This window comes from Megalopta genalis, chromosome 1, assembly GCF_051020955.1.
Source record: "Megalopta genalis isolate 19385.01 chromosome 1, iyMegGena1_principal, whole genome shotgun sequence".
NCBI lineage: Eukaryota > Metazoa > Arthropoda > Insecta > Hymenoptera > Halictidae > Megalopta > Megalopta genalis.
The window spans coordinates 38,825,654-38,849,912 of record NC_135013.1 but is presented as its reverse complement, the minus strand read 5'-3'; the positions used below and the strand labels follow the sequence as shown (position 1 = coordinate 38,849,912).

The 24,259-nt window shown below is 49.8% G+C and overlaps 1 protein-coding gene across 4 annotated transcripts in view; it reads left to right on the top strand.

Annotated features, from left to right (window-relative positions):
- Positions 1-23,127, top strand: part of LOC117218726 (transcription factor hamlet) — a 78,302-nt gene extending 55,175 nt beyond the window's left edge. For 3 of the 4 annotated variants that reach the window (XM_033467295.2, XM_033467298.2, XM_033467294.2), the window contains exons 4-8: positions 7,731-7,862; positions 9,600-9,726; positions 17,213-17,312; positions 19,220-19,376; positions 19,459-23,127. In XM_033467295.2, the coding sequence (XP_033323186.1) occupies positions 7,731-7,862; positions 9,600-9,726; positions 17,213-17,312; positions 19,220-19,376; positions 19,459-21,483 (2,541 nt within the window). In that variant the 3' untranslated portion in view covers positions 21,484-23,127. The remainder of the gene's footprint in view (positions 1-7,730; positions 7,863-9,599; positions 9,727-17,212; positions 17,313-19,219; positions 19,377-19,458) is intronic. The other variant, XM_033467297.2, reaches the window with a different exon arrangement.
- The last annotated feature ends 1,132 nt before the right edge of the window (positions 23,128-24,259 follow it).

Genomic DNA, 24,259 nt, shown 5'->3' with positions numbered 1-24,259 from the left:
ATTTTGGCAAATTTTCTGGCAGGCCGGCGCGCGGCGGCCTCTCTAATGATCGATCATATAAGGGGCTGGCAGTGACGCGACTCGGATATAATTTATACCGCTAGATACGTCGGGGGTAGCTTCCCTTAGAAACGGCGGCTGGGGGACGAAAGAGGTTCCGAGTCGTCGGGGGTGGCATCTGTTTCGCGTTAGACACGGGTCGGAGGGCACCGTTTGCCCCGTCATTACTTGCATTACATTCCTGCTACGAGTCAAGTGGGTCAAGTACGGGGAAAACGCGTGTCCAATCTCCGGGAAAACACGGGGAATATTCCGCGGAAATCGTCCCTAATGTTTCCCTAGGAAAAATCGTCTTCGCGGCGATCGGCCGTTCGATCGACCGGGCATCGATAACCCGCGACGTTTGCGTAACAAGGCGCTTGATTTACGGCGGCCGCGAGCACAGCGCGATTGGTTATCAAAAATGCAATTAACCTTCGGTCTCGTCGAATCGGTCGTATCCGTCGAATCCGCTTGGCGCGGCAGTCGGCGAGAGGAATCAGCCGGCGAACATTCGCGCAGGCTTGCCGCCGCTCGAGGATGAACGAGATGGAGCGGCGTCGGTGTTCCCGGAGCTAGAGCTCGTCCCAGAAATTAATTAAGGAGTGACTAAGACTGCCGGAAGGCTCCGTCAGTCGCCGGGAATCGTCCCCGCTCGCCGCTTTAGGGACCGGGCTCTAAACTGTGCGAGCAAATTAAGCAAAGATGTCGCCAACGGTTAATGCCGCGTTCGGTCGGGGGATCGCGTTCGGAGCCGCGCGACGCACGGAATCGTAAACAGTCCTGTTATTTAGGGGATGATAATTGACCGTTTCGTTCTCCCCCGGGCCGCGGGGCGCCCAACGAATTTCTGGAAACTCTGGGAAATTCGGCGAGCCGCGCAGCGTGTTCTCCACTTTCTCCCCGGCAAGAGGGGGAGAACGCCCGAATGGAATTCGATACGCCATTCTCGCTCGATCCGCCGATATTAACGGTCGCCCCTGCCACGATTCCAAAGATGAGCTCGCGGTGAGCCTCTTATCGAAGGCGTTAATCGGCCGTGACAAGGAGAACGCGACGGTCTCGACACTCTCGACGCTTTCGGCCGTGCCACGACAACACGACGCGCGCAAATGCCTCGAGAACGCCCCGACCGCAGCACAGCAAAGCCTCGGGGTTGACGGCACCGGGAAAGAAGCCGGGAGATGGGTTTTCCCAGCCGGGGAGGACACGCTGTGTCGGCTAAAAGCATTTTTGCGTCGGCCATCACGAGACTATCATACGCTATCGATCCGTTTTATTCATAACTTCCGTCCCGGGTCGGACACGCTTCGCCCTCTCTGCCCCGGCGCTGCCATAAGTTAGCCGTGGACAATGAATGCCGCTCATTTATTCTCCGGCCCGTTTAACTCTTCTCCGGTTCGCGCGGAGCACGGCGCTCCGACTTTGAATTGCTTCGATCGCCCGATTTTTGATCCGAAAATCGTCCGCAAGAAGACCCACGTTCATAAATGTTTCAACATTCGCAGCTTAGTTGTGACTCGACGAGTCACTTGCTCCATAATATCGCGTCAAGAGTCTCCGCAAAGATTTTCAACATGATTTATCAAGTGCAGACTGGCGTGTCTTAAATCGAAATACAATTCTATTCTTTTGTTATCAATATTTCAATAGTTCGACAAATATTAACAATTCGACAAGTATAAATCATCTGCCTCGCACAGGACTTTGTTAGCAACAAACGAGTGCTGATCAACGTAGAATGAAAACGGGAGGGTTAACCCGATCGAATACTTTTCACCGAGATCGTAGCACCGTGTTCCGGTTTCTAGAGCACCGAATAAAAATCGTCGTGCGTCAGCGGCCATAATCGATACAATTCGTCTTCGAATCGTGTGAATGGCGGCCGGCCCATTCACAAGCTGCCGGGAAGGATCGTCGAAGATCGACAGGAGGATCCAGGTAGCGGCACGCCACGATATCTTAATTTGTGAATGGACACGTTCCATGTGACGGCCCGATTCGGATAGAGGGTGTCGCTCGACGGCAAAGATCACGATCAAGGATCGGACGGCGGTTGATCCCTTCGAGCGACGAAAACGACGCGGAACCTCGCCGATTATGAGGGTCCATTCAGGAGGATCCACGAGGATCTGCCGCGCTGTCTGCCCGACCAGCGTCCTGCTTTCCCGTTGGGCTATTTTCGGTAAAACCCAACCGACGTCGAAGCATCTTTCGTCGACTCGTTTTTGTTGGAGGTGCGAGGTTACAATGAGAAAGGAGGAGATCGCGTGTTTTGTGCGACACGGCTGTCCTGCGGGCCCCATGCTGCGCCGACGAGGAGGATTCCTCCTGACCGTTCCTCCTGCGGATATTCTTCGCTCTTTCGAGGACCGTTCTCGCACCGGCGGTCAAATTAGGAATGTACCAGTTCCGTGGAAAAGAAATTCTCCAAAATACAGTAATTCCTTCCTAGCTCAGATTGCTCACAAAAATTGACAATTTAGGATAAGGAGATACGATTATGCGAGCCTTGCGGCTCGTTTTTACAGTTGTTGGCAATCGGTAACTATAAAAACGAGCCGCAAGGCTCGAATAATCTCGTATCTCCTCTTCCCAAATTGTCCATTTTTGTGCCCAATATGAGCGCGAATTAGGGAGAAATTACTGTACGTAGCTACAATAGATCCCGAAGCGTTGTTGACGGCAAATCGACGCTGATAGCTGTGCGTAGGAGAAACCCTCTCTTTGCTAGTGTAGGAGAAAATGAGTCGACGAATCGAATAAGATCGAGACCGGGATTCGAGCCCGGATCTTTCACCTGCCGGACGACTGCTTCAACCAATTAACACGTTAAATGCGGCGCCAGTCCATGGGAACTGACATCGAATTTTCTCTTCCGGCGTCGTCCTTCTACAACATTTATCTTTTAACCCTAATATTCCAAGTTCCGCACAACGATCTCGATCGATAAAAAGTCCACCGTCAGTTCCAGGAGACAGACTTCGCTCGAACGGAAAGCCAAGCGAAATTGGCTGTCCCGGCCGACCGACGACCGATTCTCTCCTAGCCCTTGTAACCCAAAGACCTTATAAATTCCGATTCCTGCAGTAGCAAGCATGACGGTTCGACGAAGGAGCTGGTCCAAATCTGGCAATTCCCGCCTATGATCGCTGGCCTCCTGAACCTCGGCTGAGCGTCGATTTTCCAGCGCCGCGGCGGAGAGACGGACGAACGTTCTTGCAAGAGAGAAATCGGTGCGAAAGCCGCGGGTGTAATTAAAATGGTCGCGCATTTCTGCCAATTTTAGCAATTTCGCGGCGGCGCGTGCTGCGCCGTAACCGGCAAAGAGGCTCAAGGAATCATGCAATTATAATTTATTCGCGTGGCGCGCGCAGCGCCGAGCCAAGCCGAGCCGAGTCGCTCGCGTTCTCCGCTTTCCTCTCTTTCCTCCCTCCTCGTTTGTTTCCGCTTCGACCGCGTTTGTTACCCGCGCGCTCTGTTCCCTTTCCGCGATCGTTTTCTCCTGTGTCCGTCGCCACTGTGCCCAGATAATGCCCGCAATTAATTCTCTCTCCCCGCCGACCCGCGATGGAAACGGCGTGGAGCAGCGGCAAAGATGCCCGACTATTTTCGCCCGTGTTTCAAAGAATCCCCACCGGTTAATGCGCGTTCCGCTTGCAACGGGAGAAGCTTCGGAACCCTCGGGCCCAGGCAGCTTCTGTGCCTCGATTATGGGAGCGAACGAGATCCACGGCTAGACAAATCTGTCCGACGAATTGTTAGCACATGTCCAAGCGCGCCGACAAAGCGCTCAAAGTCCCCGCTGCGGGGCCTCGCTGCCTCGGTCGCCACGAGCCTCTTCCCGAAAACCGTGAAAGAGCTCGCCTGCGGGCCGAGAGGCTCCATTTATTAACGTCCGACACTCGGTGAAACTTAATAGCCGCCTTTAACGCCTCGAATGTCCCGCGAATATCGAGCGTTTCGAGACTTACGTGCTTTTTATCTCTTAGAATTGGTCGGCGCCGTTAACGACGATCATTTGCAACTCGATAACGAAGCTTCCCGGATCGTTCTGGTAACAATAGATCGACATTCGGCAACGCCGGGTCAGTATTTAATCAGAAACTCGCGCGTATCTCGAAAGCGGAACGCCCGATTTCACCCTCGATTTCACCCTCGACGGAGGAACTGTCTTCTTCATGGCTCGCGCAAATACCGTTTCACGGATCGGCGAGCTTTGCGCATCATTGTCGGAGGTGTCGCTCGCGAGAGATCCTAATCTGTCGCGTCGCAGGGCCCCATTGTGACGCGGCCCGTTCGTGCCCATCTTCCGGAAACGGTCCTTAGCGGCTGTGCCAGCTAAACTGGCCATTATGGCCACGGCGTCTCACGCCCTCTCTTTCTTCGTGTTCCTTTTCGCCAAACTGTCCCACTTCTTATTCCCGCATTACAGGGTATTACTAGTCAGCCGGCTACCTGAGCTCCCGTGGCTCGATCGGCGATACTCGATGGCTCGTGAGAAATCATTGATCCCGCCGCAAATCGGAGATCGTGGCTCCGCTCCACGCTCTTTCGTTCCTCTCGCTCCCTCTTTCTCTCTGGAACGCGATCGCAAATGTTGGCGCACACGGCCGACGTCGACGCCTTTTTATCGGAGGCTGTGCCGAGCACGAATTTGGAAGTGTCGAAGCGCGAGTAAATACTGGGAGGATCATCCGATGTTTTCTTAGTTTACGCGAGCCGCGCGGATTATCCGGGGTGCGAGGATGAGCGAGCCTCTTGCACCCGCTGGGAACAGTTGCTCGCTGCTCTCAGGTGCTCGGTAACCGTGATTACTTTACCTGCAAGGCAGACGCTTATCCACCTGCGAGATTCATTGATTTTTGTGGGCGCAGCTAGAGCTAGTTGCGCTCGCTACCGGCAGGTGGTACGTAAAACCTGTCACCGCGGCCGTTCGCGGACTCGCGAACGCTCTAAGATCCATCCGTGATAAGCGCTTTCGCGCAGAGTACACACTCTAATCAATCATTTTGTTCCGTATTTCACTCGGAAACACGTGCATTTGTATTAGAAATTCGTCTGGGTTAGAATAACAGAAATAACGATTTCGCGTCGTATTACGTAGGGGTTGAAATAAATGGACGGAAAGAGAACGGCGCTCCTAATGACGGAGTTGTACGTCGTCGCAGCCCGACGCAACGAGCTCCTCGGTGGAAGTGCAAAATGTGTTTACAGCGTGAGAAGAGAGCGCCGTGGAGGGGTGGAATTAGCCCATCGAAAGGCGCACGGTGTCCAGGGGCGGATCGGGGCGAGACGCTTGGCCGACCAAGCGTCTCGGGGAGCGTTGCGTGGCCGAGCGCAAGACAATTGAAAAAATCACTTGTCTCGCCCTAAAAGTAGGGAGCTGACACAGCACCCTATTGGATGCTGCGGCTGCAGAGCAAGGGTGATGAGTGGAGGCTGACGCGCGTCCATGGGCGGCAGTCCGTTAAACGCAATGTCCCGGATCCGAAACATTGCGGCTCGCCTCCGGAAATTGACATTCGTTCGAACTATTTTCCGCACGTGCATGGGGCCAGCCGCATCCCCGAACTTACGCGTTCTTAACGGTCCTTGCACTTCCCTCGGCTGCGTCAGGTGCAGGGTAAGCGCGTACAAGTGCGTTTTCGATGCACGCGGATCTTTCTTGCGAATTCTCACTTTGATAATTCAGTTTGCGAGTAAAAGATTCGTTGTCGTGAAATTGATGAAATTCTGAATGGACACGAGCATTGTTTGTTATTCTGTTATATCTGTATTATCAACATAATTGAGCCGTTTATTTTGAAAGTGGCATAAGTCACTTTTTCAAAAAAATCGAGTTAATGGTAACACTAATTACAATTGAACGGTATCTTTTCATTAAAAAAAATTTGCAATCAATAAGTTAAGAACTATGGAGATTTGTTCGAGAGAAGTTTTGCTAATTAACGGTATAACAAACATGTTTATTTTGAAAGTGGCGTAAGTCGCTGTACTCAGGAAATTGATTGCGGGGCTTAGTGTAAAAGAAATAGAAACGTGTGATAAGTGTGTGTGAAGTATTGTTTTGAATTATTTTCAGTATTTTTGAAAAAGTTGTGATCACTGGACTTACTTTTATAAGTGCGAAAGAATAGTGATGAAAAAAAAGATGAATTTCTAACTTTGGATTTGTCACCAAAAAGAGGAAGACCTAGGCGTTATTCACAAATAGAAATGGATCCGTTATATGCTGGATCTCGTCCTGTTTCTTCAGCAAAATACAAGGACATGATGGACTTGCTTAATTATATACCCCCAATATACCACAGTTATTTTAAAAATTTGAAACAAAATACGATTTCCGAGGACTTAATCACTCCTATTGATGACGAAAATTTAATTGAACCGATGTATTTTCATATAAATTACTTATACTGATGTTTCAAAATGTACTAATTATTTTTGTGTATTTTATGAATATTAAAATAAAAAATACTTAAATCAAACCTTTATATTAAATATGTTTATGGTATAAATTATTATTATATATGTAATTTATTCAACAATTTTAGTAAATCACTGTCCTTTCAAAACATCGCTTCAGTAAAATACGTCGGAGAAAATTAATATATGTCAGTCATTTTTCTAAACTATCTATTTTGAAAGTGGCTTAAGTCACTTTACCGTGATGAAAAGTGGTGATTTTTTAATGTTTATCCGAAATTATTTATACTGAGAAAAATATCAGTATCCTGAGATAACAAATACAAGTAAATCTTCTCGAAAGTTAGCATCCATATTTTTAAACGTGCTAAAACGCAAACCCTTAAATATATCGACTTAAAAATAAAGTGACTTATGCCACTTTCAAAATAAACGGCTCAATTATTGATATTCTGAAAAAATACTTCTCGTACGATTTAGATTAAAATGTCTGTGAAACGTATTAATAAATTTTACACATTTTAGAATAATTCTAGAACAACTTTTGTCGAAAGAAACTGCACCCAGTGTGATCGATGAAACGCACACATAATTGATCTTAAAAATAGATCGAAGCAGCTAAACGGTTAAAATCGTCGATGATCTTTTGTCCTCTATTACCAGACCGTTTTTATTTTATCTCTCGAGCATCCACTAGACACCACACGATTTGAAAGTCAGAGAATCGTGTCACATCATATGGATTTTTAGACATATCTATTGTTTAGTTAACATCTATGTGCATCGTCTTCTTAACTCTTACAATTATCTGTAATCTTTTGTATGTTTTCCGACATATAAAATTGCAGTTGAAAATGGAAAGTCTATGTTATGTTCTTCGACACAACTACTTCTTCCTCGAATGATTTTTCTCCTCTTCTTCTCATAAATAAATAATAATTCTAATCTTTCTGCACTGAAAAGATCACGCTACCGGCAACAAGATTAACACGTTGAGCGCCACGCGAATTCTTAAGGAAATCCCCGTCAGGCCACGCGCGTTTTCAGTTTTATATCATATTTTACACTGTCAGCCACCGGTGGTTGACGCGGCCTAAACGGAACGTTCACTATCAGCCACCGATGGCTGACATGGCACTCAACGTGTTAAATAATTTAGTTACCGCTGAGTTGATCTCCCCTCGACCATTTAAAAACTTACATTATCCTCCGTAATTTCGGATAACCTTTGCTTCCGTTAACGATACTCTTCCCGTTCCCAGGTCCGCACCGCCGGCAGCGGAGTGAGGGGTTGGCTGGACGCATCCCACGAGACGAACAATTGGCTGAAATACGTGTGCAGTACCAGAAGCCCGCATCTCGTCAACATGCGTCACGTGCTCATTGGCGGACAGGTAATTAAGCCATCGGGCGCCCGAATTTTTCACCGAATTCCGCGCGCAATGGCAGCCGTTTCCGGCCCCGTTCGATTGTTTCGAAACTCGGTATCGGCGCGGAACCGTTTACGGGTCCGATCGCCGGCGCAACTGACACACGGCCGATCGACAGTTGCAGTTAATAGGAAGGAATAATTACAGGGTGTCAGTGGCAGTCCTTACCTGCGGCGAAACTCGTGAAAAAAGAAACGCACCGGGCGAACCGTTGGCTCGTTAACCAACGATGGAACGGAAACCGCGAGCAAGTTCGCGGCGCACGTCCAACTGCCAAATCGCTCGCGACTCTGTTGCACTTTGCTGCGTTCGATTAAATCGTGGCCAGCTTCGATGTAAATTCGCGAATTAGAGCGAGCAAGGTGTGCTTCTTCGACCGGTAGATTGGTCGAAGCATGAGCTAAATTCAATCGCTGTATAAATTTATTATCTATTCTTGAGTGGTTAGCCATAGTAGGTTTCGATTAATAATGCATCGTGCTAGATTCAGGGTAGCGTATTTTTTCGGAGAGTCAAAATGTAGCCATCGACTTCATTTTTTTGCTTACATGTACTGCAAAGATCACCCTTCAACCGTAGGATGACTAAAGCTTCAGCGGTCGAACGAAAGCCGAAGACGGGCGAAATTTCGCCCAAAGCAAACTTTCTTTATTTGTGTATCAAAAAATCAGCGTTTCGTAAGATTATTATAACGATATTATATTCTAGAGAATGGATGAAAAGAGAGAGCAACACATACGCTGATTTTATTACAAAAATGTCTTTGCAAATGGAAAGTCTATGTTACGTTTATCGACACAATTATTTCTTCTGTTTACACGAAGCTTCCTGAAAAGACTTTTTTCCTCGCTAATTAGGTAAACCCTAATCGCTGTGCACAAAAGCCCTGGAGTAACGTGAACCATTCGGCTCGAAATAGATCCAGCTTAGTGAACCCATGGTTAAGGCGACACGCTTAAATTCGATCTATCTCGCATGGCAAAGTACAATAGATAAAACAGAAAACGCGATTTTTTAAACCAGACATTAAAGTTCATCTTCGAGGCCCTCGCAAAAAGAGCTGGCAACCGATAGGAACCAACAAACGTACCAAAACTTAGATCATACATGCTACAATCTAGGACTCGAATTTCAAAGTCGATCATCCGTTTCCCGAGATTCTCCGTGCGACGATAGCCGAAGGTCGCAGGACGTGGATCCCGCGCGGTCGTCCTCTCTATCTGTGCGAACATCGACACATGGTATTGGTCGGTAGTATACAGGATGTTTAGTTATTAAGTCACCCTACAGAGTCGTTTGGGCTCGGTGCACGCCCCGCGATCGTTGTGGGAATGGGGGACGACGCGTTTCTCGCCTCTGGTATCACGGCCCTACGGAATCGGCGGCGTAATGACTTTTCGGGGGACACCGTAAAGATCCTTTGATCGCTTTCGAACGTTATGGACCCGGATGTAAAGTACGTGTCGGCCGGGGCCGAGAGTTTAATGGCCGCGCGATGGGCTGGCCCCGGCCGGGCCTGGAAATTATTGCAACGCCGATTCGATGACTCGATATCGGCTCTTTATCCGCCGCGACCGTTTTCCGCGATTGTTATCGGCGCGACATCTTGCCGCTGGTTTCGCGACGCCGGCACTCGAATCGTGGCACGAGACGACCCGCGGACCAAGGGGTAGGAAGATTCAAGGGTGCGATTGTCCGCAGATGGTGTACGAGGCTGTGCGGGACATAGCGGTCGGTGAAGAGCTTCTTCTCGGCGTTCGAGAACCTCTTCAGCTGCAGGACATGCTCGGAGAAAATACAACCGAGGACAGAAGCGATCGGGAGACCGGTGAGTATCTACGATCTTGTCGCTTCGAGCACTCCGGCTCCATTCTAGCGATTATTATTAGACCCGTTAACGAGCCTCTTCCACGCGCGGGATACTCGTTCAAGCTAATCGGGAGACGTCGACGATGTTTCATTCGCGGCAGATCATTGTAGCCCTTCTCTTCGGCCGGCACAAGCTGTCGGTCCTGTGAAACTTCGTCGATGGTAAACGAATAATTGAAGCGGCTAGTTTGTAACACTCGTCCAAGTTTTATCTGTTCTTCGGTGTGAAAGTAACACCATCGTAAAAATGGGCCATGAAAGGCTGCGATAAGATCGGGTGGGATCATGCAACAACGTACAACGTGCACTCTTCTTATCCGAATTGATTAGTTATTTAACCATTGGGTTGTTGCAAAAGTTGCTGAAAGTAACAAAGTGAAAAGCCTAACCTTAAAGAACTGCCTAACTTTAGAACTCTAAACCGCTATTTACAGGCAAAATATCGACTCGTGTCGATTTCTATATTCGATCACACGAAATGCCTTTGTTCCTATTAGACTTTGTCAACACGCACACGTTCTCGTTCTGTATTAAATAAACTATATGAACGAAAACCATAATACACTGTCTAAGTAAAACCTTAACAGGTTACGGGCTTAGTATGCTTCCAAATACAGTAAATTCTCTCTAATTGACACTCAGATTGTGCACAAAAATGGAAAATCTGGGAAGAGGAGATTATTTGAGCATCGCGTCTCGTTTTTATAGTTGTTGACAATCGGTAACTATAAGAAAAAAATAAAAATAATCGTATCTCTTCTTCCCAAATTGTCCATTTTTGTGTACAACCTAAGCGTTAGTTAAGGAGAATTTACTGTAGATGCAGTAATTTCTCCCTAATTCGCGCTCAGACCGCGCACAAAAATGGACAATTTGGGAAGAGAAGATACGATTATTCGAGCCTTGCGTCTCATTTTTATAGTTATTGCCAATCGGTAACTATAAGAACAAGCCGCGAGACTCGAATAATCAAATCTTCTCTTCCCACATTGTCCATTTGTGTGCGCCATTTCAGCGCGGATTAGGGAGAAATTACTGTAGTTTACAAAAAAGCCGTGATTGCTTTTCCAAGAACCCGATACAATGCCAGATGAAATCTTTACCGATTTGTACAGCAAACACTGCTTTGTTCGTTGCGTGAAACGCGTTTGGATAACAAAAGAACTCGAGTACCGGAGATTCAGCCGCGCGTCCATTAATCAGTTCGACGATCAATTAATTTCGTTGAACAAAGACCGGAAACGGCGGACGATCTGTCAGATAATCGAACCGGTTACGATAGGTGGAATTAGCGGCGCAAGCTGGCTTTACGACTTCTCGGGCCGATACGGATCGCGCTGACTCGTGCTTGTTTGCGGGATCGCGATCGTGTGCGAGTCGGAACGCGTGGGGTGGGCAGGTGTCTTCTGTAGTCGGTGGCCAGGGTAGTCGGCGAAGGCCGATGCGAGGGAGGACAGAGGGTAAATCGTGAATCGTTGACTGCAGGCCACCGCTCTTGCTCGTCATGCACCCGTGATTCCTGGCGTGATTCACCTGGCCGGCCGCGGCCGTTGCGTATTAACCCCTGTCCTGTTCGGTAATAAGCGCTGATTATCTCGAGATAGAGGCGTTCCCGGCAGCGTGTCGGGCCGGCCTCGTGCCGCTTTAAATTTCGTTATAAAACATCCTTCTCTCGCGGGGGTGGGCCGCGCCCGATTCGACCAATAAAACGAGCACCCTAGCTCGCCCTTCCATTAGCTCGGCCAAGTTTCGGGGTCGGCTTCGGCTCCCGGGAGAAGTCCGTTATACAGAAATTTCAAATTCGAAACGGCGATCCATCTTCGAGTTTCATTAAAGAGAAAATACGTATATACTTACCTACGTATAAATATGTATTGCATATAGAGCGGCCCACAAAAGTGTTCGTTAAAACGCAGTAACTTTTTTCAAACTGGTCTAAATGACTTGAATTTTTTTTTTAGACGATTGAGGGACTAATCTTACTAGGCAATCGCTAAACTGCTTTCTTCATTTTTCTATTATTTCAAATGACAAAAAAAGAATAAAAGACTCTCGTTTTTTAAATATTTGATCTGCACCTATAACGAAAATTTAAAAAATTCCTTTTTTAGTAACTTATATGTATTCTGAAAATTTTATCGAGATCTGTTGAAGTTGTTATTAGTCAGAACAAATTAAAGATCGCAAAAATCGCAGTTTTGCCGCGATTTTTGACACGTCTGACGAAAAAATATAAGAAATCAGCAGTTTTTAAAAATTTTCCGCACCTATAGCTTGGAATTTTTTAAATTATTCTTATAAGCTCCGACAAAAAAGTTAGAAAACGGGAGACTTCTATTTTTTGTCGTTATTCCAAGCAATAGCAAAATTCAAAAAAAGCATTTCACTCATTGTCCAGTAGACTAGTCTCTCGATCATCTGAAAAAAGGTCATTTAGTCCATCTTTAAAAAAGTTAATTTCGTTTTAAAAGGCGCACTTCTTTCAAAGAAAGCATTTTACTCATTGTCCAGTAGACTAGTCTCTCGATCATCTAAAAAAACGTCATTTAGTCCATCTTTAAAAAAGTTAATTTCGTTTTAAAAGGCGCACTTCTCTCGGCCACTGTATACATATATTTGTCTACGTAAAAATATATATATATAAATATATACGTATATCAGCGCACATTTGCGAGAAGGGGCTGGTACTCTAGGTGCCTGGCTGCGCGACAATTATCTGGTTGTAACTCCTGCGCGATGGTCAGAATCCGGATGACTGCTGGGCGGAGATTGGAGACGGGGTTTATAAGCGACACCCAGATGTCGCGGTAATTAAAACCGGGATTATTGGCGAAGTTCGGCGCGCGGTGTCTACGGCTAATTCGCCGGCGATTTTTACCCGTAACTCCCGCGGCTCGTAAACGTCTCACTGGAGGACAGCAGACACCGACGCTCGGCTTCTTAATTAAATCGCTTCCACTCCCCAATGAAATTTTCAAAGATTTCGTCCGTTGTAAATGGTCGCCGGAGGGCGACCTGCAACGGAAACACCCGCTCCCACACGCTTCCGGCGAATGTTTGCTCGGAATTACTCGTACGATACATTAATAATTTGAATTTATCGAGTTTGTTTGTTTGGTTTTTTCTAAAAAAAATCACACTTTGTCATCAATAGACTGCGAATTTTTATGCATAGACGTTTCTATCATACTTTAATTATTCTATTCAGTTGAAAATAATGCAATGGAACTTTTAAATTTTTAAAATGTTTTCACTGTTCTGTAATTTGATCTACTCATGTTTGTCGGAAATGCATAAAATTCGCAGTCCAGCTATCAATATTTAAATTAAAATTCGATAATTAATGTTTAAATTTAACTCTCAATATTTAAAAAAGCCGTTAAGTGATCACTTGATCTATTCGTTGACACAGTCGGCGAAGATGTGACAACGCACAAAGAGGCCGTCGTTTCTGAACGAGGAAGATCGTCGATTCAATTTGCGAACATTTTCATCGAATAACAGGATTCTCCGGCACGAATTAAAGCCGCGTCACCCCGCAATAGTTCCCCGGGGGTTTCTAATAAGCGAGAAAAAAGTGCCGTCTATAAAGTACTCGGAAATGGTAGAACGGCACCGTCGTTAATCCAGCGGGGCCATTTTCACGTGAAATCTCCGGCAAGCTGGTGCGTGCAGCGAGAATAATGATGTCAAACAAACGGTACACGCTGTACCAGCCCTTGCGAGGGATATCTCTGCCCTGTCTCCCTTTGAGCGGATCATTTTTTTCCACGGACAGAGACAGACAGAGAGAGAGATAGAGGGAGAGAGGGAGAGTGGGAAGGAGAGAAACAGAGGACGCGACAGAGGCGGGAAGGGAATCGCTTTAACGTGCATGCATGGGGTCGCGTATGCATACGACCGCATTAAAATGGCGACTACATCCCTCCTACGGGTGGAGCGGTTTTTTTCTTATCCATTTTACAACCCCATTCGTCATGCACCCACGAGTTCTCCGTTTCTAAACTTCCAATTTCGTTCGGCGATCTTTTCAAACAATCGTACTCGCCGATATGAATTATATTCCAGGTTCAAGTACGGTGATCGAACGATAAATACAAAAATATCCGTATCTTTAGATCTTAATGTTGGCGATGTTGAATTTCTAATCGACGAGTAGAATTAGAACGGCTAGAGTTCGAACGACAGATTCGAAATTTTCGAATTCTGTTGGTCGCGTGTGAAACGAGCGAAACTGTTACCGGGGTTTGTTCTCTCGCAGCGCTAGTTGTCGAATGACAAGCCATACGTTTTATGATCCCAGGACAGACGCATTTTTCCCGACGATTCGGTAAACCACGTCGCGCTCTCGCGCGTGCATCGGGGGGCGTAGATGCAACTGGCGACGGCAGTTAACGTGAGTTATGGTCTGGATTTTTCGCGGCGTCCCGTTTTCCAGCCTCCCCTCGCCGCGCCCCTCCCCGCAACATTTGCTCCGCGTTCCGTTCCGTATCGTTCCGCTCCGTCCAGGGAGACGCTCATCTCGCCTCTGGATGGCTCTATTTAGGGTCGCGGATAATTTATGGCCTGGTATTGTCGATTAACACGCGCGTAAACCTGGCCTCCGGGGCGACCTCGACCGGGAGAAAGAGAGAAAAAGAGGTTGGAAAGGGTACGCGGCCTGAAAAAAGGGGTATCCGCGCATAAAAGGGCACGCGACGCTGTTTTCCGAGGGGGTGGCACGCGCGCGATCGCGCGCGGGGGGCGGGTGAAAACGCGTGACAAGCTGCAACCCTATCTGATTCATCGAACTAATGACACGTCCTGTCCGACGTTTGACTTTCGCCGGCCTTCGAGGCGTTTTCCGCGCGGACAGTGCGTGGGACGAACGCCGGGGATGACTTTCCCTCGGAGAAGGCACCTAATCGACTCCCCGAGGGTGAACCGCTCGAAATAGTTCGAGGCGTGAATCTGGAGCGCGATGTTGCGAGCGTAAAATGTCAGGGCTTGTTTCTAACGAGCTGGAATGAGTCGGGGAAAATGCGTGCACGATTCTGACCTAATCTGATATTTAATATTATAATTTCCTGGCTTTTACTATCAATCAACCGAAGTATCGCGTAGGCTCATCTGACGTTCTGTAACACGCAATTAGCTGGCCTCTATAGTGAATTATTTGCATCGCTCCGTTCCTGGAAGTACCGGCTTTTTACGCGTTGCGACATTCCGTCTCGCTCGAGCCCGGCTCCGGCTTCGTCGGGCTTAATTGCAGGTGGCTCGGTTCCGGTCCGAAGGTGTCCGCCGCTTCGCACGAATTCTTCGGGGTATCTCGTTGATCCTGCTACCTCGCGATGCCACGGGAACATTGATTTCCGTTACTTTTTCCCATGCAACCGCCAACTGACGCGTCCGCAGGGGGTGTTGCCGGTAGATCCCACCTGTTGACTTTCCACAATCCGACGGTGGGTTTTTTCGTTGTCGAAAAGTCAGGCTTCGTTGCTGGTTCCCCGATAATGTCCGTAGTCCGCAGATCAAACGAACTTCCCGTAGACCCAGAAACAGAGCTCCAATCATTTCAGTAGCAAGATATTCCTCGCATTCTCTGCCAATCAGAAATGCCTTCGCAACAACGGCGCGCTCCACAAAATTCGCTGAGTCCGTTTTGCTTCGCAAAGTCCGGTTGACAGTTTTTTTGTATGTTTTCAGTATAACAGCATCTCGAACAAATCGGTCGATTCTCACACCCTTCTGTCAGTCCGTACAGGCCTTTCGCTATTTATTTCTAGTCCTCTTTCGGCGGCTGGTTAGCTGTGACCCCGTTTTGTGGATCACGAGGCCGACCGCATCCTTTATTGTTTAAATTCACGGCGTGCCGCTTCAAATTAGTCGCGGATGGAGAAACGATTAACGTTCTAGAGGGGGTTGCTTCGTAGCGTTGGGCGTAGTTGGTGGCGTAGGGGCCGTGCCCGGTTCCCATGAAGGTCCGTTGGGGGCCATCGTTCGACCATATGGTCCGGACAAGTGTAGCGGCAGATTTAAATAACCGTTGGAGGACGGGTGTCGTTTCGATCTCGCCAATCGCCTGGCTAATACTCGATCGACCACTTCGATCTCTCGAACTTTCTGTTATGCTTGTAAAATTCATCGACGCACAGCCTATTCGATTACGACCGACCGTTGGAAGTTTTCGAGTTGATTCAGCAATAAGGATGACACGTTAAATGATATCGTATTTAGTCCCATAACATGATTGCAGTCATTAAACGAGAAAATGTTCAAGATTATACAACTATGTATAATAACACACCCCGTGAGGGAAAGGTATCAATACCTTTTAAAATTAAATATCTTTTAAAATTTTGTTGTATGCTTTAAAGAATCCCATTGCGAAATCCTGATAATCCCCGTTATATATCTGCTATTAAAATCTTATAGTCCTTTTCGAAAATATTATGTCTTTTTAATAAAAAAAAATTAAATTTTTTACGATGGTATCAATATCTCTCCCGTACATATTGTGTTAAATAGCGTGACTTAGACTGGAATCTTGAAATTATGTTCCGAAGCGAGAAATTATTTGGAACTAATCATAAACTGTGCCAACGTCGCTCAACCGTAGATTCTTCTTCCGTTTTTAAAACGATTTCCGACATCGCCTTCGTCATTGTAATTTCTAAATTAACGAACACCCCGCCCCCCCCCGTTCCGATGTTGAAAAACGGTCTCCTCGAGAGAATCGTGGACGGTAAAAATTATTCACCGTCTCGTTCACGGCTCCTGATTTTACCTGCCGTTGCTTCTGTCCGCTGGGGGTAAATAGCGGCCGCAGGGGGGCAACCGGAGTCTCACCTGCGATTGGCCGGGCTTTTACCAATAGGAAGCGGTCCCGGACACCCCCGTCCGCGTTTTCCCTCGCGGACAACGTGCGACGCTCGAGCCGGTGCATCATTGTGTCCATTGTCTCTGCTCGCTGCAGCATCGCGACGGATTAGCGGCAGCGAAACATAGTTCGCGCAACGAGTGCAGAGAGAGTGTCGTCCGAGTTCTTCCGTCCGTTCCCGCTTCGATTTATGCGCCGGCTGTCTTCGAGACGATTGTGAGCACGAACGATTTACAAAAGTTTGCAGATATTCGTATTTCGAGGGGAAAAAATTGTAGCTCGGAGAGGCTCGCGGAACACGTCGAGCTCTTCGCGGCGCAGATGCGCGACGATAGTGCCGCTTTGATTTAATAATTCAGGAACAATCCCGGCTTCCACTTGTCACGCCACTCTCCGCTGGCCCCCGCCGCCAGTTCTCGATCACGTAATTCGCCCGCACCGCGACGGGTCACGTATCATCGTTCCTCGGGGGTGTAATTTATAGAGCCGCAGCCCGTCACAAACTGGAACGGAATTACGACTTCCACCCTGTCTCCCGACCACGGCCGGCGTTGTTTCACCAGCCTTTTCTTCTTTGTGCTTGCAGCCTCGCAGCACAGCGGAACCATCGACGAGGATAAAGAGGACGAGGAGGAGGGCGAGACCAGGTGCACCGTCTGCGACAAACCGTTCCAAGACATCGAACTGTGAGTAATGACGTTATCTTTTCGCCAGAGAGAACTCTACGCTCCCGAGATATGTTATCGACGCGAAACAGCCTTGTTATTACATCCGCGCGAGTTAGAATCCGCCGCTGATCAGATGATACACGGCTCGACTCATGAACGATTCATAAAACGACGTAGCACGCTCTTCGGATCAGATCGTCGGTAATTGCCTCCTAAAACGAGATGCCACCGTCGTATCGACGTCACTGCGATATTATAAACGTTCGTATTATGTTGTTCGAACATCCATCGAGTCTCGCGACTCTTGCACATTCCCGGATAAATGATTAATTGTTCGACAAAATACTGGAACGATCGGTTATCCTCTCGAAATCAGAGCGTTAGTTGCGTTCCTAACGAAAAGAGAGGGGTCCCGAGCACGCGAACTATTTCGAGGGGTAAACTGCCCGATAACTTTTTCAGGGGTCGGCGCTGTTTGCGCCCCGCCATTCAACGAAAAGTCAAATACTTGTCCGACCCGACCGCCATATGGAGGTCGCCTACCGGCTACTTCCCACGATTCGGAAAATCGCAGCACGTGTTGCTCTAATTGCCTCGCCGATCGAAAACAAACCGTCCACCTTGGCGTACTTCGACTTCGAACCCTACACGTTCTTCCGACCAATACGATTTTTCCGTGACGCGTACCGTCGCGTGCCCGTTCTCGATCGTCGTCGCGCGAATGAACGATTGGACTCGGAATCTGCCATCGTGGTGGACCACCGCGCCGGGCCGACCGGTTTCCGGCGGTCGCACTTTTATTTGTTGCTCGGGCCAACTAGCTCCGCAAGTTCGGCCGTCCATTTGGTTCGGTTCCGGCATCAGTTTCCCGGTTCCCTGACAAGCCGCAACACCAGCCGCTTCCGTGCGGCTCGGTTAGCCGGCAGGCAGGGAGGGCAGGGCGGAGTGTAGGACAGGGCAGGGCAGGCAGAGTCACCTGTTGTGGCGCATAAAGTACGCGCGAGATCCGCATTCGGTTGCATCGAGCCACCCCCTTATGCATCATCGAAGGCGTCGCGTGCCCGCAGCTCATCTGGCACGGCGCACCGTCACCGTGAGCCTACTATCTCACCACGAATAGGTTTCACGCGACACGTGTGTTCGAGGGTGTAAAATCAATGCCGGCACACACCATGGCACATCCTGTGACCATAACCCGTGTGCGCCCGCTTCGCGACACCCCCGAACGGGCGACGGGGGACGCGGCAACCCCGGAGCGTTCGTGTGCACCTAACGGCCCCCGATGACCACCCCCCTCCCTCGGCGTGGCCGGCCGGGCCGTGCGACCGTTATTACGCGAGAGGTTGTCCGCCGCCGAGCTGCCGGAGTCACTTAGTCATCATCCTCGACTGCACCGAGCGCAGTCTTCGCCGGCGCGCTGCCCCCGCCGCGGATCGATTAAATCCCGGGTGCCCTGCTCGAGGAATCCGCCGCGAGATCCTCCACCGGTCGCGTCCGAGACCAACCCGCGAGATCCTAGGAACGGAGCAAGTGCCGGAAGAACAGTGCTAGAGACCGTAATCGCTGATCGTTGGTGAACTTAGGCGAACATAGGCGAATCTGTAGCGCGACCGATAGTCCTAGCCTTTAGCAGAGTCACTTGACCGATCTTACGCGTACTCTGGCCGTCAAAGCTGTTGCATCGAAGGGCAGGAAACTGGACTTAGAAAGAGACAGAGAGAGAGAGAACGAAAGAGCGATAATTTTAACTCGTAGTAGCCTCTACTGTCCCCGGAGTGTTTGCATGGAAGCACAAGGAGAGAGATAGAGAGAGTGAGAGAATGTGTTGGGAAAACTGCTAGAGAATGGAAGTGGCTGGACAGTGATAGCTCGTACGATCTCGGAGGCCGATAGACTGGTTGTCTTATCGCGGATGCGATTTCCAGATTGGACAGCCACTTGGTGACCTGCCACAGATACCCGGCTGAACAGCACCGCTGCGACAGCTGTCCTCGCGCGTACGCTTGGCGACCGTTGCTGGTCCGTCACCGTGCCATCGTCCACGGGGATCTGCGCAACTACCCCTGCGAGAACTGTCCGAAGGTAAGTCTCACATCCGTGGCTCCCGCGGAGCAACCCTACAAGTCCCCCCCTCAGAGTAACATCTTCAAAGTTTCGCTAACAGTCGGACAATCCGCAGGTCTTCACGGATCCGTCGAACCTCCAGCGGCACATCCGGACGCATCACGTGGGTGCGAGGAGCCACGCGTGCACCGAGTGCGGCAAGACGTTCGCGACCAGCTCCGGGCTGAAGCAGCACACCCACATCCACAGCAGCGTGAAGCCGTTCCAGTGCGAGGTCTGCTTCAAGGCGTACACCCAGTTCTCGAACCTATGCCGGCACAAGCGCATGCACGCCGACTGTCGCATGCAGATCAAGTGCGTTAAATGCGGACAGTCGTTCAGCACGGTCACCTCCTTGTCGAAGCACAAGCGCTTCTGCGACTCGACGCCACCTTCCGGTCCCCCCGGTCCTCCAGGTCCACCCGGAATCATACCGCTGCTACCGACCCCGCCTCCCAGCCCTTTCATGGTCTACCCTCGTGCTCCCGGCAACCTCCCTGGAGGAATACCTTTCTATCCGCCGAGCCTGATGGGTCCTTACCCGGGGATCTTTCCGAATGCCCCGAACTTCCTCAACACGGCCCTTCTATTCCCGCCGAAGGTCGATGAGGCCGAGAAGCGAAGCGACAGCCCGAAGAAGGAGCGCTTCTCGCCGCCCAGAGTGCTTCCGCAGCACAGCAAAGTCTCTCCATCCACCGCCGAGAAAGCGACCTCCTCCTTCAGGCCCTCTCCGGCTAGACCACCCGTCCAGCCGCCGGCCGACGGCGAAGAGGAACCTTCGAAGAAGAGGGAGTCGAGCAGCAGGACCGAGAAGAAGACGGACTCGGAGCTGGCCTCGTCGGCCACCAGCGAGGAGACAACGGACCAGCCCCTGGATCTCAGAGTGCAAACGAAGAAGCAAGAGACCAACTCGAACGCTACCGACAGGAAGAGTCGCAGTCCTTCGCCGGTTCCAGCGTCGATAGAGGAGGTACCGCCGCCCCCGGAGCCGCCCAAACACGAAGAGGAAGCTTCCGCACCTATGGAACTCGATCCCAAAGACGTGCCGAGCAGTCCCCATCTAAGAACCAGCCTGTCCGCCGAGCAACCAGCCGCGAACACCCCGCCGCACATGGCCTACCCCAGACCGATTCACCCCATGTTCCTCGAGGCGATGTATCGCGGACCTACCGGCTCGTTCCCCGGCTTCCCGGGCGGTCCTCCGCCGCCGGGAGGCGCCGCCCCAGAGTCCAGATTGCTGCCACCGCTGCCCCCGTTCGGTCCTCCGCGGGGCCTACCTTTTTTAGGAACGCTTATGAACGGGCTCAGCGGAGCTAGGCCAGGTGGAGGAGGGTTCGACCTGTTGGGTAGGCCACCGTTGGGACCGTTCCCCGGCGTGAAGCCTTACCAGGAGGCCGTGATCGCTCCTCACCACCATCACCACCACCATCACCATCCCCACGGCAAGATGAAGGACCGCTACTCGTGCAAGTTCTGCGGCAAGGTGTTCCCCAGGTCCGCGAACCTGACCAGACACCTGCGCACGCACACCGGCGAGCAACCCTACAAGTGCAAGTACTGCGAGAGATCGTTCAGCATCTCGAGCAACCTCCAGAGACACGTGCGGAACATCCACGACAAGCAGAAGCCGTTCAAGTGTCACCTCTGCGAGAGGTGTTTCGGCCAGCAGACCAATCTCGACAGACACCTGAAGAAGCACGAGGTGGACGACGGGAGCGGAGGCGTGTCCGTGGCGGACTCGCCCGGCAGCAGCAACGAGAACGAACGGGAGGACACCTACTTCGACGAGATCCGATCGTTCATGGGGAAAGTGACTTACGGCGGCGAGGCTGGCTACGGGCTGCCCCATCATTCCGCTTATCTGCCGAGTCGGCTGCACGAGATCCACGAGTCCAAGATGGAGACCGAGTACGACGAGGACGAGGACAGCGAGGAAGGTGTCTCGCCCCTGGACGAGACCGACGGATTGTCGCCCGTCGAGACCAAAGAGACCACCCCGCCGCCGCAGTACGACCTGAAGCTGAGGGAGAAGCCGGAGCTGTTGAACAACAACACGGCCGAGCCGGTCATCGAGATTTCCACATAGCCCCTAGGTCGTTCGCGTCGGACGAGAGACACCGTTTAAGGGACCACCCTTCGGCGAGGCTCTCGCGAGGATGTTCGTCTGGATGTAACTTTTCTTTTTTTTAAACCGTAGCTAGACTCCGTCGATCGTGTCCGAGGTCACTCGCGTCGAAGCAAGCGTCGGCGAGTAGACCCGTCCGAGATCGGATATTCGCGCGATCTCGCCGCGACTCTTTATGTGTCCTCGGATCGGATACGTTCTTACGTCCCACGTCTCTGTTCTTTTGCACCTCGACAGCGGGAACACGAAGGGGAGACATCCACGCAGAGTTCTTTCTCCTTAGACCGCGCTCGAATCGGACGCGGCCCCGTGCGAACGAAGTCGCTGCCGTCTCGTCGATCGATCGACAGCGATTTCCCGACGATCGCGCGACGTTCGATCGGGACACGGTCCTGCGTGGATAGAACCGCGCGCGAAGGGAGGGCGCTCCGTAGCGTAGTTCCTACAGGCTCGTTTTCGTTCTACACGCGCACGTAATTGATAATCGCGACTCGCCGCGATCCCGACCGATGGAATCGCGCGAGCCGGACCCTCTGTAGTATTATTTATTCGCGACGAAGTTACGGCGCCCCGTGAACAGAGAGCAGTTCTTTGCGAGGACGGTTCCGGGTTTGTGAAACCCGATCGCCGGTATTCGTGGAAGCCGATGTGATCGCGGAACGGAAACAAGGGAGATTCGGGAAACGATGCCACCGGATCGCTGGAGTCTTTCGCTGGGCGGATCGCTGGAATCATCGACGAAAGGGAATACAAGACGAAAGGATCCTAGCTGCGTTCTGGATCGATATTCGGGAAGCCAAAGCGACGAGGACGACCACTCGCGAAACAAGCGTGTAATTAAGACAGAGAGAGCGAGCGAGAGAGAGAGAGAGAGAGAGAGAGAGAGAGTGAGAGAGAAAGAGAGAGAGAGAGAGAGAGGGAGAAATGTTGTATGAAAAACTGTGTACAAATTTCCATTAGGGGATATAACGTTTGTAAAGAAACAGAGATACAGAAGTTCTTCGTGATTTTTATTAATATATAAATATACATACTATACATATTATATATGAAGATATAAATGCGGCCTCGTGGATCCGGCGAGCGGATCCGGGAGCTCAGGACGCTCCTCGTCGGGACGCATAGTTGTTAAATTACTTGGCTCGATAGTTGATGGGAATATCAGCCGTGTTCTCATACCTGTTCTCGACGTTCAACGTGCCCGCGAATGTTTTAGTTTAGGGGAAGCAATAAGAGTGACGTTCGCGAGACCATCCTGTATAATGCGGTTCTCCTTATTTCCCGGTTTCGTTCGTTAACAGTTCACCGACAACGATTGCGAATAGCGTTTGGCGACTGCGTCGACGGAAACGTAGGGCTTCAACTGTTTTTTCCACGCAAGACTATTTGCGGATACGTGTTCTCTACATATCTCTCCTCCTTATCCTCCTCCTCCTCTCCTCCTTCTCTCTGACTACATAGATGATAATAAACTTACGGATTGATTATGCGTAATTACGTCGATCGAGATAAATAAGAACGGTTATATTATTGCTCTATCTATACATATTGTATAAAAGCATCCTGTAACTTCATTATGATTACTATTAAAATATTACACTTCAATCACGCCTACTGGAAAACCTCCAACGACGAGCCCGGTATTATTATTATAGTCGAACCTGCTAATTTCAATTAACGATCTCGCGCAAGTCCGCGTCGAGTGCCTCCAAGCCCTACAAATCCGTGTCCGACTATGGCGGACCATTTCCCCTGAACGAATGCGTTCGTAAAAGAAATATAATGTTCGAGTACAAATTCATCGGAATTGCAATTAATTCGATTAATAATGCTTGTACGAGGTTATTGGTTCGTTTCAATCGACAATTTTATTAGGCACGCCGATCGATCTCTGCTTTACAGCACGCGACTGTATCGACGACAGATAAGCCGAACAGAGTCCGCGAGATCCTTCAATTCTCGGTAGATTGCGCCGCATCGACGCTTCGACGAGCTTCGCAATTTTCAAAATTCAATCCGCGTCGGGGTGCTTTGTCGATTTATTCGTATTTCGAAAATCGTCGGAATCGCGTATTGTTTTATTGTTATTATTCCGCGCAGAAGACTATAACAACATCGGCGACAGCAGTTGCGATCAAATCCATCGCAATTATGAGCACAGTGTTACAATGATCGACCGATCGACAGTCGTGGCACCACGGTTAATTAATGAATACTATGCTCGGCACATACGTGCATAATTCGCGATTGATACAACCGATCTCTCACGCCCACGCGCTCCGCGGCGCATAGGGAGCAATACCATCTGTTACAATCAATAACAGCTGAAAATTGTTTTACCCGCTTCGATCTAGATGGTAGATACCCGCGCCGTGTATTAACGATCTCCGAGGTATCGTTGAGGACTCGAAAATTCTGGGGCACGGTCTGTTATCTAACCGCACAATGGATGCATTCGCGGCGGCGTAATCGAACCTCGAGATGACGGTGAAGCAACGATTGTACGCGCGAGCGAACATTACCGGCAACGTGACTTTGACAAAAACCGTCTATCTAATTACAAAATTCCATGCTGTTCGAGATCGGCCGCTCGAGTTTAGAAAGTGGAAAAATCCGTCATAGTTATCGGCCGGGGCTTTTTGCCGAATCATTTTGCGCCGGCGGATTTCATTACGTGTTAATTACCGATACATCTCGCCGCAAAGTGCAATCGAAATTCATACTTCTCGCCGGCCAA